This window comes from Osmerus eperlanus, chromosome 3 (genome assembly GCF_963692335.1).
Source record: "Osmerus eperlanus chromosome 3, fOsmEpe2.1, whole genome shotgun sequence".
NCBI classification, from domain to species: Eukaryota; Metazoa; Chordata; class Actinopteri; order Osmeriformes; family Osmeridae; genus Osmerus; species Osmerus eperlanus.
Window position 1 is genome coordinate 2,462,873 of NC_085020.1, and position 13,946 is coordinate 2,476,818.

Sequence of the window (13,946 nt, forward strand, 5' to 3'; positions counted from 1 at the left end):
ACACACTTAAAACTCTCCACATTACAGATTGTTTGTATTTACCAAGAAACCGGGCTGAATAAAGAGATCCTGGTTTAAGATTTATTGTGGTATTGGTCATATCTTTTGAGGTTATATACAAATCAGTATAATAAACTAAGTGATTGAAAAACAATTGATACATTCAAAAAGGAAAACATTCACAGACAGGTTGAGAAAATTATCTTGAACTTTAACATAAGAGTGTGCATGTTTTTCTTTGTTCTTAAAGAACATCCATTAGTATTAATTTAAAGTCTACTCTGTAACACCCTGTTACAATTTGTTATTCTTAAAGCTCGACCAAGAGAAAATAAAACATCCACACTCTTAAATTAAGGAAATCCAGTTAAGAAGTCATAGTTGCAATGGAACAAGTTACAGCAGACAATTAAAATATAAAAACCTAATATCTCCATTCTACCACCATATTCAATGGTGCAAAATTAGCAATTGTTCTGTCAAAATTCCTGGTCATTTCAGACATATAGATGTCAAGTCGTCAGTGAGATCCACAATTTGGAAAATAGTATATTTTGCCCCCCTCACTGACTCAATCTAACCTCCACTATAAAATAGAGTTGGAAAAACACACAACCTTTTTACATATGGTGACGTTGCCAAAACAGCTTCACATTAAAACCTGTACGTCCCACATATCCCCCAAAGAAATAATACACAAAAACTGAATTAAAAAATAGATCTTCACTCTGGTGACATTAAGAGTGGTCGTGAATAGCCTGCACTGTGACAGGACTGGGTGATTAAGGCTCGCAAATGAGGGTCTCCACCACAAACTTGCTCTCAAAGTGACGGATCTTGTGGCAGTTGAGGGCTTCGCGCTTCTGCATGCCTGTAAAAGACACGGGGAACGTAAAGCGGGTCAACAAAAAAGTCTGTATTTAGAAATAGTCTCTGGATCAGCCATCTTGTGCTACCTTGTCTAAACACACACCGCTGAATTATTAGAGAAGGCATGAGTCATCAGATCGCAGATCGCAATCACAATGCTATGTGAGTGAATGCCCTCTTAAAAGGTCATGTTTGTAAAATAGGCATGCCTGCTTGACAGCCAGTCAGTCAACATGATAACAACATATTGTTAACACAAAAGCTCCTTGTGACACATTTTATACTATTTTGGTTCGGTACGCCATCACTTGAGACTTGACAGCATCAATTGGACTCCACAAAAAAATACAAGTTTATAAAAAGCAATAATAACCAGAAGCAAAACAGCAAACAATGTGTCAGTGTTCAAGGACTTTTAACTAAAAGATGTGTCGTTTGGATTTGAGTGTGCGAGTGTGCGTGTGTGTTAGTGAGAGTGTTCTCACCCAGGATGGTGTCTCTGCGCTGAAGCCTGTAGGTTTCTTTGCCTCTGCAGAGGTTGTAGATGAAGAACCCGAGCTGGTCCACGTGCTCCAGACGCTCCGTCACCATCATCTCCTCGTGGATCAGGTAGGACTGGGGCAGGTAAGTCCCCACCTGGGGACAGAGACAGGCACGCATGACTCACCTGACACAACGCAGGCTACGGACGCAGGACCATCCAAAGTCAACAGAGAGAGAGAGACATAGAGAGAGTGAGAGAGAGTGAGAGAGAGAGACATAGAGAGAGTGAGAGAGAGGGAGACAGAGAGAGGGAGAGAGAGTGAGAGAGAGAGAGGGAGAGACAGAGAGGACAGTGCGTCTACAGTAGAAAGTCCAGCTGTGTTTCCAAACAACAAACTGTCTGTATTTACCAGGCACAGTGCAAAGTAACTACGTCTCAGATACCAGGCATAATGCTGCAATATTAACAAACAACAAAATACGTGATCACACACATCCCTGACTGTTCTGGTTCTAGGACAGTCTGTTCCCGACCTTCCGTCCCCGGGGTCAGCCCTGCTGGCGGCAGGCCTACCTTGATGTTGACCACAAACTCCAGGAAGTCCTTGGGAGGCATGACGATGGAGGTGTTGAGGGAGATGACGTAGCACTTGTTCAGGCTCAGGTCCAGGTAGGCTGTCAGCCTCTGAACACGCAACACAACAATCACAAGTTTACATCGCAACTCCTCCAGTCTGGTAGCAACACTACCAGGTCAACTTCACCAAATCAAGTAACATTGTATCTGCACAGCCCTTTTTACAGGTAAGGTCACAAGGGGTTTCACATGCGCCCATAGGACTACACCTAACCCAACCTAACCCCCTCATAGAATTGACCCTAACCCAACCCAACCCCTCTTCGAACTGCCCCTAACCCAACCTAACCCCTCATAGACTTCCCCTAACCCAACCTAACCCCTCATAGACTGCCCCTAACCCAACCTAACCTCTCATAGAATTGCCCCTAACCCAATCTAACCCCTCTTAGAACTGCCCCTAACCCAACCTAACTCCCTCATAGAACTGCCCCTAACCCAACCTAACCCCTCCAGGATGTGGTTTTCCTCCTCACCCTGTTGAAGTCGTGGACGATGTCGGCGGGGTCGCTGTCGTCGAACTCGGGCACGGGCACGTTGATGAGCTCCACCTGGTCGTCCTCCAGGAAGCGGATGCTCTCCTGCAGCTGGCGGAACTGGGACGGCAGATCCAGATCCTCCTCCTCCAGCATGAAGTCCTCTTCACGGTACTTCACCCCGCACACGTACACCTGCTCCTGCCAGGGTCACACACACCCCCCGGGGGAACCGGCTTACAGCGGGCCTTCCTCCATGGGTCTCCACCATACTGGCTGAGTCAAGTGCTCATGACTATTCTAACCATCTATCTGATCCATCTTTGTGGACTATATCTGGTAGCATGTAGCTGTGTGACTAAATGACCTTGTTGTTATTGTGGGTCATTTTAGGCCACAATAAGCATTACCTGTGTTGGCTAGGTAGGCTGTGACACTGTTGCGAGTGCTATTCAGTGACTGGCCTAGAAGGCTCTGTGGTGAAGGTTAGTGGTAATTGTAGTCCTGGTTGCTGTGTTGTGAATGCGCTTACCTCCATGATGTAATATCTGTAGATGCAGGCCCCTCCCACCACTACGACAGAGAGCATGAGGGCCAGGCCCAGGCACATGCACCAGCACCAGGCCCGAGACTGCTGCTGCACAGGCAGGCCTACCTCTGGGTCCTAAACACACAAATGACACACAGGTTAGGGGGGTTTGAAAAGAGGTCAGAGGTCACAGCAGCCAGCAACAGGGCATGTGCTGAACAAGAGTCTGAAAACATCTAACATGTAGCCTACATTAACGTCTATATTGTGAAAGAGATCCTATGGAATGATTAACTCAGTGGGCATGTCAGACTTATCAGACGGGAGTCACTAGTGAGACAGATGGAAATGAATAAAAATTCACCCAGAGGACAAGATATATAAAGACCAAGAGGAGGGAGTGACTGTGGACTCCAGACTCTGGTTTCACATACTCTGACATAGTCAACACCGCAGCCAGCTTATCAGCACACAAACATGCAAGCCCTCGATGGACTCTGTCCAAGTGATAAAGCCTCTTTCAAACATTCTTCACTTCTACATCCACGAGTCTCTTCACGAAGCAGGGGGTTTCAGACCGGGGAAGCACCCTTTCTGTCGGACGGTCGACAACGTTTCAAGTAGAGAGAGAAAGAGAGTGGGGTAGAAGCATTAGAAACGAATTAAGAAAGTCTTGCCTTTCTGCGAAAACGGCCTGACTGTGGCCTCCTCGTATTTCTATATGAGGAAGGCTGTTCTCTAAGGCTGTTTTACAGCCTTAGAGAAACTGCTGATGGAGGAAACGACCGCTCTTGAATGTGTTGACGAGGCTGTGTCTCCAAAGCTGGGGAGCTGACCAGCCCAGGCCATGAGTCAGTACCCAGATCTCACCCAGGAGGTCGGGGAAAACAGGAAGACCCTTTCGCTTGTAGGGTGGAGGGACACTGAGAGAGAGGCAGAAGGACTGGTTCGCACTCCACGTTCGAAAACAAGTTTGACCATTTCCCAACCTCTGTGCCACCCTCTTGAAATCATAATCCCAGGTTTCCCGGGACAACCAAGGCCACAGGGGGCCAAAGGAAGTGGAACAGGGAGCGACAGGAAGGAGGCAGGCAGAAACAAGGGGAGGGTGATGGTGGTACTGTGGCGTGGGACAGAGGCAACATCCACCCCATTAGATCCACTCTGATTGGCAGCTCTGGTCGGGCCAGAGTAAAAAGGGAATATTTCCTGGGGCGTTTCTCCTTTCTCTCCACATCTCTTCTCCAGGCAGAGCCATCTCTGTCACTCAGAGGCCCCTCACCTTACATTTTACATTTAGTCATTTAGCAGACGCTCTTATCCAGAGCGACTTACAGTAAGTACAGGGACATTCCCCCGAGGCAAGTAGGGTGAAGTGCCTTGCCCAAGGACACAACGTCATTCTGCACAGCCGGGAATCGAACTGGCAACCTTCGGATTACTAGCCCAATTCCCTAACCGCTCAGCCACCTGACTCCCAATGCTGTTACCTTCACTGACCCTAACAGAGGAATCCCTGCTGCTGTAGACATCAGGGAACATGATATGTAGGCTCGACTACCTCTGAATCAATTGACTTAAGACCGTTGGATTGTAATGATATCCCCATCTCAACACCTGCCTGGTCGTTGGTCAGCCAACGCTGGACCTGGTCGCGAGTCTCCCGGTCCTGTCCTACATCTATAAAGTTGAACAATGGATTTTGGTGTTTCAAAACCCATCGACACTGTATGACTATGTTTAGCCTGTGTTCTGCTCCTCTCTCTCACCAACCGTCTCTGGAGGAGGGGATCCCTCTCTGAATTGCTCCTCCCAAGGTTTCTTCCATTTTTTTTCTCCTGTTGAGAGTTTTTTGGGAGTTTTTCCTTGTCTTCCTTGAGGGTTTAGGTTGGTTGAGGGGCAGTTCTATGGGCGTATGTGAAGCCCTCTGTGACATGTTTGCGTGTAAAAAGGGCTATACAAATAAATTTGATTTGATTTGAACTTCCTCCTTTAGTAGATATCTGCTGTATCACACTTCCTCCTTCTGAAAAACTGTTTTTCAGAACTGTACTGAAAGTAGTTCTTTAACGTGACTCAACAGGCCATCAAACAGTCCTTCTCCAAGAGGTTTTTACCAGATGAAGTCAAACCGCTCACCCTCTCCACCCCCAGTGTTTCAACTCCCTGAGTAGTCACAAGGGAACTAACAATGTTTGTTTGGTTTTACTGCTCGTCAGCACTCCCTCTGCAATGGTTTAGCTACAGAAAAACATTAACTTCCTCTTTCGGCTCTCTAACCGATAACCATGTCACTCACTACCGCCCCCGCCCTCCTCTCTGGTCCTCTCCGGTCAACATTAACCCTCAGGACCACCGTGGTATCTTTCCTCCTCAGCATCTTTGAGACCGTGCTGGGAATCTCCAGGGCTTGGTATTTGCTTGTCCTCTTCTCAGAAAGCGATGGCTTTCTGGTTGGCTGATCCTCTGGTTGCCCCGGGCCTCTGGGTTCATGTTACAGTGACACCAGGCTGGGGATCAATGCCTGTCTGAGCGGACAGCCCAATATCACCCAGCCTTCCAGTATGAACCGTCAGCAAGGCGGGATATTTAGCTGTTGTTGGACTGTTCCTGTCCTCTCATGGTATGAGGTGTGATATCACGTTCGATGCCCGTATGTGGGGCAGCCATACCTCGTAGGCTGAGGCCTTACTCCTGGAGCCCGGGTTCGACTCCAGCCCGGGGGCCTTTCCTGCATATCCTCCCCCCTCTCTCTCTCTCTCTCTCTCTCTCTCTCTCCCCCTGTTCCTCCACACCATCACAATAAAGCAGAAATCCCCAAAACACATCTTCATATATACTGTCTGGGTGTTGTTGCAGACTTTCCCTTCTCTCCCAGGTGAACTGAGTGAACCATACTTGGCCATGAGACTCAGGAACAGGTTACATCAGACTGTCTTCTTCCTGGTTCCTCCGCCCTTCCCCTCCCTCCCGCCGCTCCGCCCCGCAGGTGTGCCGCGCAGGTCTCTACCTGCTCCGAGAGCTGCCGCCTCAGGAGAACAAAGCAGCGTTTTCAGCAGGCCGGGACCCACCCAGCCGAGGTCACCGCTTCACATGCAATCCTCCAGACTGAATCCTCCAGGCTGAATCCTCCAGGCTGAATCCACCAGGCTGAATCCTCCAGGCTGAATCCTCCAGGCTGAATCCTCCAGGCTGAATCCTCCAGGCTGAATCCTCCAGGCTGAATCCTCCAAGCTGAATCCTCCAGGCTGAATCCTCCAGGCGGAATCCTCCAGGCTGAATCCTGCAGGCTGAATCCTCCAGGCTGAATCCTCCAGGCTGAATCCTCCAGGCTGAATCCTCCAGGCTGAATCCTCCAGGCTGAATCCTCCAGGCTGAATCCTCCAGGCTGAATCCTGCAGTGAGGCACTGTCGACAACACCGTGCCGTACCACATTACCGTACGACGCAACCTCACCACCCACCGTCTAAACACGACATGTAGCATGTTATTCCGGCCTCCTCCTAACCGTTGTACCACAAAAAACGCAGCACAGTTGAGGAGGACTGTGTGACTCACTGTTTAAATGTGCAGACAGCTATGATACCCCCTAGAAGCAGGCTAGTGTCCTCAGGCTAGCGTCCTCAGCCCAGACCCAGGTAGGGTGTCGGTACCTGAGACAGAGCTACGGTTTCAGACAGCCTAGCCTCCTTTGTGTCATCTCACCCTCTGGAGAGATAAGCAACATGAGGACAGCCCTGCTGGTCTCCCTGCTGGACAGACATGGGGCTGGGGTACACCTGGAGGTCTGAGGGCCAGGACCCAGCCTGTGGGTCTGGTTCTGGGTGAGAGGTGAGCTAGAGGACTGAGGAGGAGGGATGGAGGTCGTTGGGGTCTCATATGTGGCTGGTTTAATCTTCCCCTCTCCATGTGTTGGTGGTAGACGCACTGTGGGAGGCCTGCTAAATCTCTCCAGGTTGAGACGGTCTCTGGGTGATTACCGTAATCCCCCCCCCCCCCCCCCCCCCCACACACACACGGGCAGGCGGAAGGGAACCTGGGGGAGTAAAGCAGCACCCAGCGCTTGCCTCAGCTCTGTCTCTTTCTCTCTGTCTCTTTCTCTCTCTCGCTCTCGCTCTGTCTCTCTCTCGCTCTGTCTCTCTCTCTCTCGCTCTGTCTCTCTCTCTCTCGCTCTGTCTCTCTCTCGCTCTGTCTCTCTCTCGCTCTGTCTCTCTCTCGCTCTGTCTCTCTCTCGCTCTGTCTCTCTCTCGCGTCTGTCTATATATCTTTCTCTTTCTGTCTGTCTCTCTCTTTCTGTCTCTTTCTTTGTCTCTCTCTCTTTCTATCTGTCTCTTTCTATCTGTCTCTCTTTCTCTTTCTATCTTTCCGTCTGTCTCTCTTTCTGTCTGTCTCTTCTTGGCTCTTCTCCTCCCTCCCTCTGCCTCTTCTCTCAGGGAGCCAAGCGGCTGGTCTGACAGACCCAACATGGCCGTTCAGGGACTGGGAGTCAGTCTGTTATCCAGCTCTACAGGGGCAGTGACTGCACCTCTCCAGGTCTGCACCTCAAACAGGCTCTACAGGAAGCATGAAGAATCTGAGGCCCCTGATAAACCTGGCACATGGCAGAGCCATCGCAAACATTCACACCAAAGAACCTAAATAAAAGATAAAAACTGGCACACATACACACACACTTCTGACTCCTTATCTCCACAAACAGAATATCTCCTCTAATTATCTGTGAACTATGACCAGTGGGTCTTTATGCAGACCATGTTTTAAGTTTATACGTCTCCACCGTTTAAATACACAAGATCCACATCTTCACATTCACTCCTTCTCATCTGACAGGACCTGTCACAGACCTCCAGCCACTAATCTATTAGATCAGACTACTGCTTTCCCCACCTAACCACAAAAACGGAATACAAAACTTCTACTCTGGTACTCTGCACGCTGTAGACTGAGTTTATTTGCATCGGACTCTAACTTGATTTGCATGTTATTACAGTGTGAAGTTCCTCTTTATGTCCCAAAGCACAGCCAAAGCCGTCAGCTGCCTCATCCAGGGAGTACAGCCCGGGACCCCAGGCAGCAGCCGCTGGGTAAGACCGGGGCGCTAAGTCGCCTCCAGATCCCTCCCTGTTCAAACACACCGCCCAGCAGCCATGCCCTTCAGAGCAGCCTGGTAAAGGTCATTCACACTCCAGAGGATGCAGTCTCGCTGCTCAGACCTGCTTGTGAGAGAGACTAGCGTGCTTGCAAGGTGGCTGAGCAGTTCGGCATCCCTGATGTATTTTGCTTCGCCGTATGTCTAAAAAGGGGCAGCCTCTTCTTGACTATGGTTATCCAAATAATAGCAGCACACATTAGGGATGTCTGTGTGTGGTCACTTAGACAATGTTCTCAAAGCCTATTTATGTTGGTTAGGTTGCCAGCATTAGTTGGCACAACACAGGTGCAACTATGCTAGGGGAAAACCCATGAGCCCCCAAAAAATATAAAACCACTAGGCTTTACATGACATGTGTCGCGATCACATCTGATGGTTTAGTTTCCTCCTCCTCCCCCTCCCCCCCCCCCCACACACACACACATCAATAACTCTCCATCGTTAATCAGGCTAAGTATGAACAGACCACTAGAGAAGTCTGTCTCCCTTCCTGAGACACCTCATCCCACCCTGGCTTCACGTTGCCAGACTGGGCTTCCCACCCCAGCAAGCAGCCTCCTGCCCGGGGAAATGGTCATTAAATAATAATACATTTAAAAAAGTCACTTGGAGAGGCATCCTTGCTCACTGTTTCCTGAAAGCGTTGATGCTTTAGGGGGGAAACGGAAACAAAATACTGCTGATATGAAACCCCCCATATCAAAGACAGCTGATTCTCATTGTGGTAGAAGAAACCACAAAACAGAGGAGGAATTCCCCCGTTAGGAAATTAAAAAGACCTGAGGTTTTCCCTGAGACAACTTCCCAAGTCTCTGATTACTGACAGTGATCAAATGACTCCTGGCGAAACGCTTCAACTTCAGAAAAATATCAAGATAAAAATGGATGACGATATTAAACAAATAGGTTACTGATGGAACATAATTTTGGCCTTTTCAAAAATGAGATTTCAATAATGATCCAAGAATGACTTGGGGACGTTGTCACAAGTTTTTGTTTAGTCAAAAACATGACGCAGGCCCATGTCAAATTAAAATCTATAAACCATTTAAGACAGGAATTTTATTTATTTTATGACATCTTATATGATAAGAGTCAACAATTGAACAGGCGGAGTCATTTGCAACAGGCGGAGTCATTTGCAACACAGTGGAGACTTGTCTATCACTCCAGATTGTCCCAGGCGTCAATGTGCCCATACCGGCATTGACTAGAAATTGCAACGCCATGAGTGCTAGCTTGTCTACCTCCCAGTCCCATCTTCCAACTCTTCTTTCTGGCACTTCTGATTACATGGTCTTAGAAGTTAAGATACCTCCGTTTTTACATTCTAACCTAGTGATTCATATCGGACCGATATGGGGATATGGGGTTTTGTTTCATTCCGCTTGTGCAACTGTATTGTGGTTGCGGGGGACAAAGTTTCTCTTTACTAAAGAACAAAGACTTTAGAGAAGCAGGTCATTCTGAGAATATTATTAATATGGGGGAGGGGGGCGGGTGACCAAACAGCAACAATACCTGGGACAACAGCCAGTCGAAAGCTAGATGTGAACGGAACGCAAATGCCAATAAACATATTTGTAGATACTTCCCTAATTTAGTTAAACTGCATTAATTAATGCGTTAAAACAGTAGAAATTGTTATCAACGGTCAATAACTGTAGACTAGCAACAACACAAAAACGCCAGTTTGTAGTTAAGCTAACAACGTTCGTCTTAAATTTGTTGGTAAGGAGTAGGAAAAGAAAATGATCAACGCATAGTAAGAAAACGAGTTAGACTAGTTTAGTAGACATCCTTGATAAGTTATTTAGCACTAGCAATCTAGCTAGAGCTAAAGACTAGTGACTAGAAACTTGCTGTAGCTAATTAAGTTCCATTTTACTCACCTTGTCTTCTTCGGCAATAAGTGTTTCAGCGTCCTTTTTCACGTCTTTCTGCCCAAGGGCAGAATTAAAAGATACCTTCACCATTGTTAAAAGAGCACTTGAGAACAACTACACGGGAGGTTTGATAACTTTACGGTAGAAGACAAACGTCGAAGAAAAAGTGGGTTCCTTGCCGTCCGTGTTGTAGATTCGTCTGTCGCAGATCAGCAGTTCAGCCGTCACTTGACACAGAAACGCAACTACGCGGTTGATTGGCAGAGGGCGCACTCCTCAATAAAACATCACTTTGTTGTTAAAGATTACATTAATTCGCCTTTGGTTCAGTCCAGTCCGATATCAGATATGAGTCATTCAAAACTGACACACGACTGACTGCACATTTACAGAAACTGAGCCATGAATTACTTTTTACACAGCAGGCCTACGTTTTTAGTTATACTGTTCTAGAGAATCTTACATTCAAGGCAATAACGTTTTGAAACTAGTTTATGATAATTTTACTTTCATAATGAATTGGTCTTGCGAGTAGGCTACTATTCCTATCCAGCAGGCGTCGCTACTGCAATTATTTGTCATTGGTTCTTTTAAGCTCCTTAATTTCCTGTTCTGCGCAGTAGGGAAGAAACAGCCATGGCGGTGGCCGACAAATCAACTAAAGAACGGCTCTTATCTGTTTTGGATGATCTAGAAGTGTTATCCAGGTAATGGTCTACTATTTTACTCTTGTTGTTTGTTTATTTAAGGCAGCGATTCCGTTTATTTGTTTAAAAATGTGTTCACACCAGTCACTCCCGCTATAGTAAAAGGCTACATACCGAACAAGTCAGTCAAGCTGTCATCTAAATTAACTGGTCAAAATGATTGTACAAATTATTTAACACACTTAAAATAAAGTTACATGAAACGAACCCAAAAGTAATTTAAATGTTTTTTTGCGAGTGTGCGATAATCTTTATACACACTAAACTATCTTCACCCATTTCAGGGAATTGATAGAAATGCTGGCATTGTCAAGGAGCCAAAAACTTCCTCAGTCAAGCGATGACACACAGGTAAGACAGCCATGACCTGTTACCTCCTTGCACCATCCAACCATAAATTCTCAACATTTGTGGAAATGTACCCTTTTTTCTAGGAGAGGTTTCCTATTCCCCCCCCCCCCTTTCATATGCACATGTTTCTGAATGCTTGAATGTCATTCTGGTGTAAACGAACGCAAATGTAAGGCAGAAGTTAACACGATGTCTATACCACACTCCCAAGTCTATGTTTGTAACAGTCCATGCTTGTTTTTGATCCCAGATTCTTGAGTTGCTTGTCCAGAGAGATAAGGAGTTCCAGGAGCTGATGCTGGTGGCGCAGGAGCAGGGGAAGGTGCACCAGGAGATGCAGATCCTGGAGAAGGAGGTGGAGAAGAGAGACAGCGACATTCAGCAGCTTCAAAAACAGCTGAAGGAGGCAGAACACATACTGGTGGGTGTGACTGAGAGAGTAATGCGTGTAAACTCTTAACTGGAAGGATTCTAAGGTAGAAGATTGAAGATGGAGGCAATCACACCTGAGTATGTTTGTAGTTACCGGAAGTATGTCCCAAGTATGTAACAGCCAGTAATACAATAGAGTTAAGCACTTTGTTGATCAATGCAAAATATACAGAATTAGTGCATTCCAGACCTTGATATGGTGACTTAAAAGTTACTGGAGATAAACAGACTTGTGAGGTGGCACGATGCCAGTCAGGAACGAATAATCCTTTCTTTGTCCCTTCAGGCTACGGCTGTGTACCAGGCAAAGGAAAAGCTCAAATCCATCGACAGAGCCAGAAAAGGTGAGCATGATGCACACTGATGTGGTCTACAGCAATGAAGCAACAAAAAAAAACAGTTAACAGGCTGATGTATCTGTAGCTAACTTGTTGATATTCATTTTAAATGGCTGCTGTTTTTCAGGGAGTATTTCATCAGAGGAGATCATCAAGTATGCCCACAGGATCAGCGCCAGCAATGCAGTGTGTGCCCCCCTCAACTGGGTACCAGGTATCCGCTTTGCTTTTTACCAGCCACGTCTGTACCCCCTTAGTAGTAGTATGACCCGATACTACTATAACAGGAATTTGGGATTACCGTTCAAGTAGCATATTTCTCATCTCAGTATTGCAGTTTTTCCTCATTCCTCAAATAGGAATGATAATGTAGAATTATCGTTGACTAGTGGAGTGTTCTATGCTGGTTCTGTTGTGATCCGTAACGCCTCGGGGTGTTTGTTTCCCAGGCGACCCACGGAGACCCTACCCCACTGACCTGGAGATGCGCAGCGGCATGCTGGGTCACATGAGCAACCTGCCGACCAATGGCGTGAACGGACACCTCCCAGGAGATGCACTGGCTGCTGGGAGATTACCCGGTACGACAGTTGACTTATTCTTTTCTCCGGCCCACTCTAGATATATTTTAGAACATCCCATAATGCACACGTCTAGACAGGTGTGGGTATCCTCAAGTCAGAACTGTTCATTCAACAGAATACAGTTTCACTGGTATACATTTAATGATGTAATAACTTGCAATGCGTTAATTTAGGAGACGCTTTCATTTAGAGCAATGCAGGGGGGATTTGAACAGTACAGGGAGATTTGAACCTTCGATATCTTGAGCTATTGTGCTCTAACCACTGAGCTCCACCACTCGTTTCCTCCCCTCTCTCCAGACGTGCTGACCCCCCAGTACCCCTGGCAGTCCAGCGACGTCTCAGTGGGCTTGCTCCCCCCTCACCATGGTAACGACTTTGGGCTGGAACCTCCGGGGCACAACAAGGAGAACGAGGATGATGTGGAGGCCATGTCCACAGACTCATCCAGCAGCAGCAGCGACTCCGACTGAGTGTGTGTGTGTGTGTGTGTGTGTGTATGCATGGGTGTGTTAGTATGTGTGTGTGTGTGTGTACATGTGTGTATGTGTGGGCTCATGTGCATGTGTGTGATTTGTGTGCAGGCTTTTATCTTTGTGTGTGTGTGTGTGTGTGTGTGCGCACAAAGTTGGGCACCAACCAGTGCACCCCAAGTACCTCAGAGAGCCCTGAGATCTTCACATCCAACAGACCTTTTATAAAAGCCACACTGATGAGCTGGCCCTCAGTAGCATGCAAACTGTGGTGGCCTGCTGTTTGTGGGTACTGCTCTTCCCTGTGTTTCAGTCCTACCCACCAAGCTCCTGTCCTTCACTCGACATATTCAGCCATTTTCCTTAGACATGGGTTAAGACCCAGTCCCAAACTATAAGGAAAAAAACAATCGATTGATAAGTGTTTAGTCAATGACTAGGTTTAATCCATGTCTGGGTTTTTGGTGTGGACTTGACTAGTTCTTGGAATGTCTGTAATAGTCAAATGTCTCTTATTGACTCTGACTCTTATTGTTCAGGGCTGCCCTCAAACCATCGTAAAGGCTGGACCAGTTAAGGGAATGTTTGTAATACAAGCACACAAGTATTACCACTTTACAACCTCCCATTGAACTGTTCCCTACCAGAGATTTCACAAAGTGTTTTGATTTAGCAAGGGTTAATTGCAGATTTAAACCTTTGTTGTAAATCTTTTGATATTTGTTAAAGCATCTCCATTGTTTAGGATTCATTTTCCACGTTTTGTATTTTTCTCATTATGTATGACTCCCGTACTTTGATTCATCAGGTTACTAAGACTACATGAGTACTTGTCAGGTTTTTTGGAATGTAAATAGATTTGTACATAAGGAAGGTTTCCCACCCTCGATGTAAATAAATATCAGTTTTGAAAGTATATTTGTGTGTGTTGGTTCAGTGACATTGAAGGATAACGTCTTGCTTGTCAAGTTTAAGTATTAATAGTCAGCCACCCCTGTTGTTTTCAAACTGTAAGGAACGGATAATG

At 46.7% G+C, this 13,946-nt stretch overlaps 2 protein-coding genes across 2 annotated transcripts; one reads left to right on the forward strand and one right to left on the reverse strand.

Moving 5' to 3' along the window:
* Window positions 1–67: 67 nt before the first annotated feature.
* On the reverse strand, window positions 68–10,263 carry itm2bb (integral membrane protein 2Bb). The gene is made up of 6 exons (XM_062456487.1): window positions 10,041–10,263; window positions 2,999–3,130; window positions 2,467–2,667; window positions 1,928–2,038; window positions 1,356–1,506; window positions 68–871 (listed from the first exon to the last, which is right to left on the reverse strand). Exons 1-6 carry the CDS (start codon window positions 10,122–10,124, stop codon window positions 783–785), a joined length of 768 nt encoding a protein of 255 aa, XP_062312471.1. The 5' UTR covers window positions 10,125–10,263; the 3' UTR covers window positions 68–782.
* A 336-nt stretch (window positions 10,264–10,599) lies between these two features.
* On the forward strand, window positions 10,600–13,835 carry med4 (mediator complex subunit 4). The gene is made up of 7 exons (XM_062456488.1): window positions 10,600–10,741; window positions 11,026–11,092; window positions 11,343–11,513; window positions 11,811–11,868; window positions 11,990–12,076; window positions 12,312–12,443; window positions 12,747–13,835. Exons 1-7 carry the CDS (start codon window positions 10,671–10,673, stop codon window positions 12,917–12,919), a joined length of 759 nt encoding a protein of 252 aa, XP_062312472.1. The 5' UTR covers window positions 10,600–10,670; the 3' UTR covers window positions 12,920–13,835.
* The last annotated feature ends 111 nt before the right edge of the window (window positions 13,836–13,946 follow it).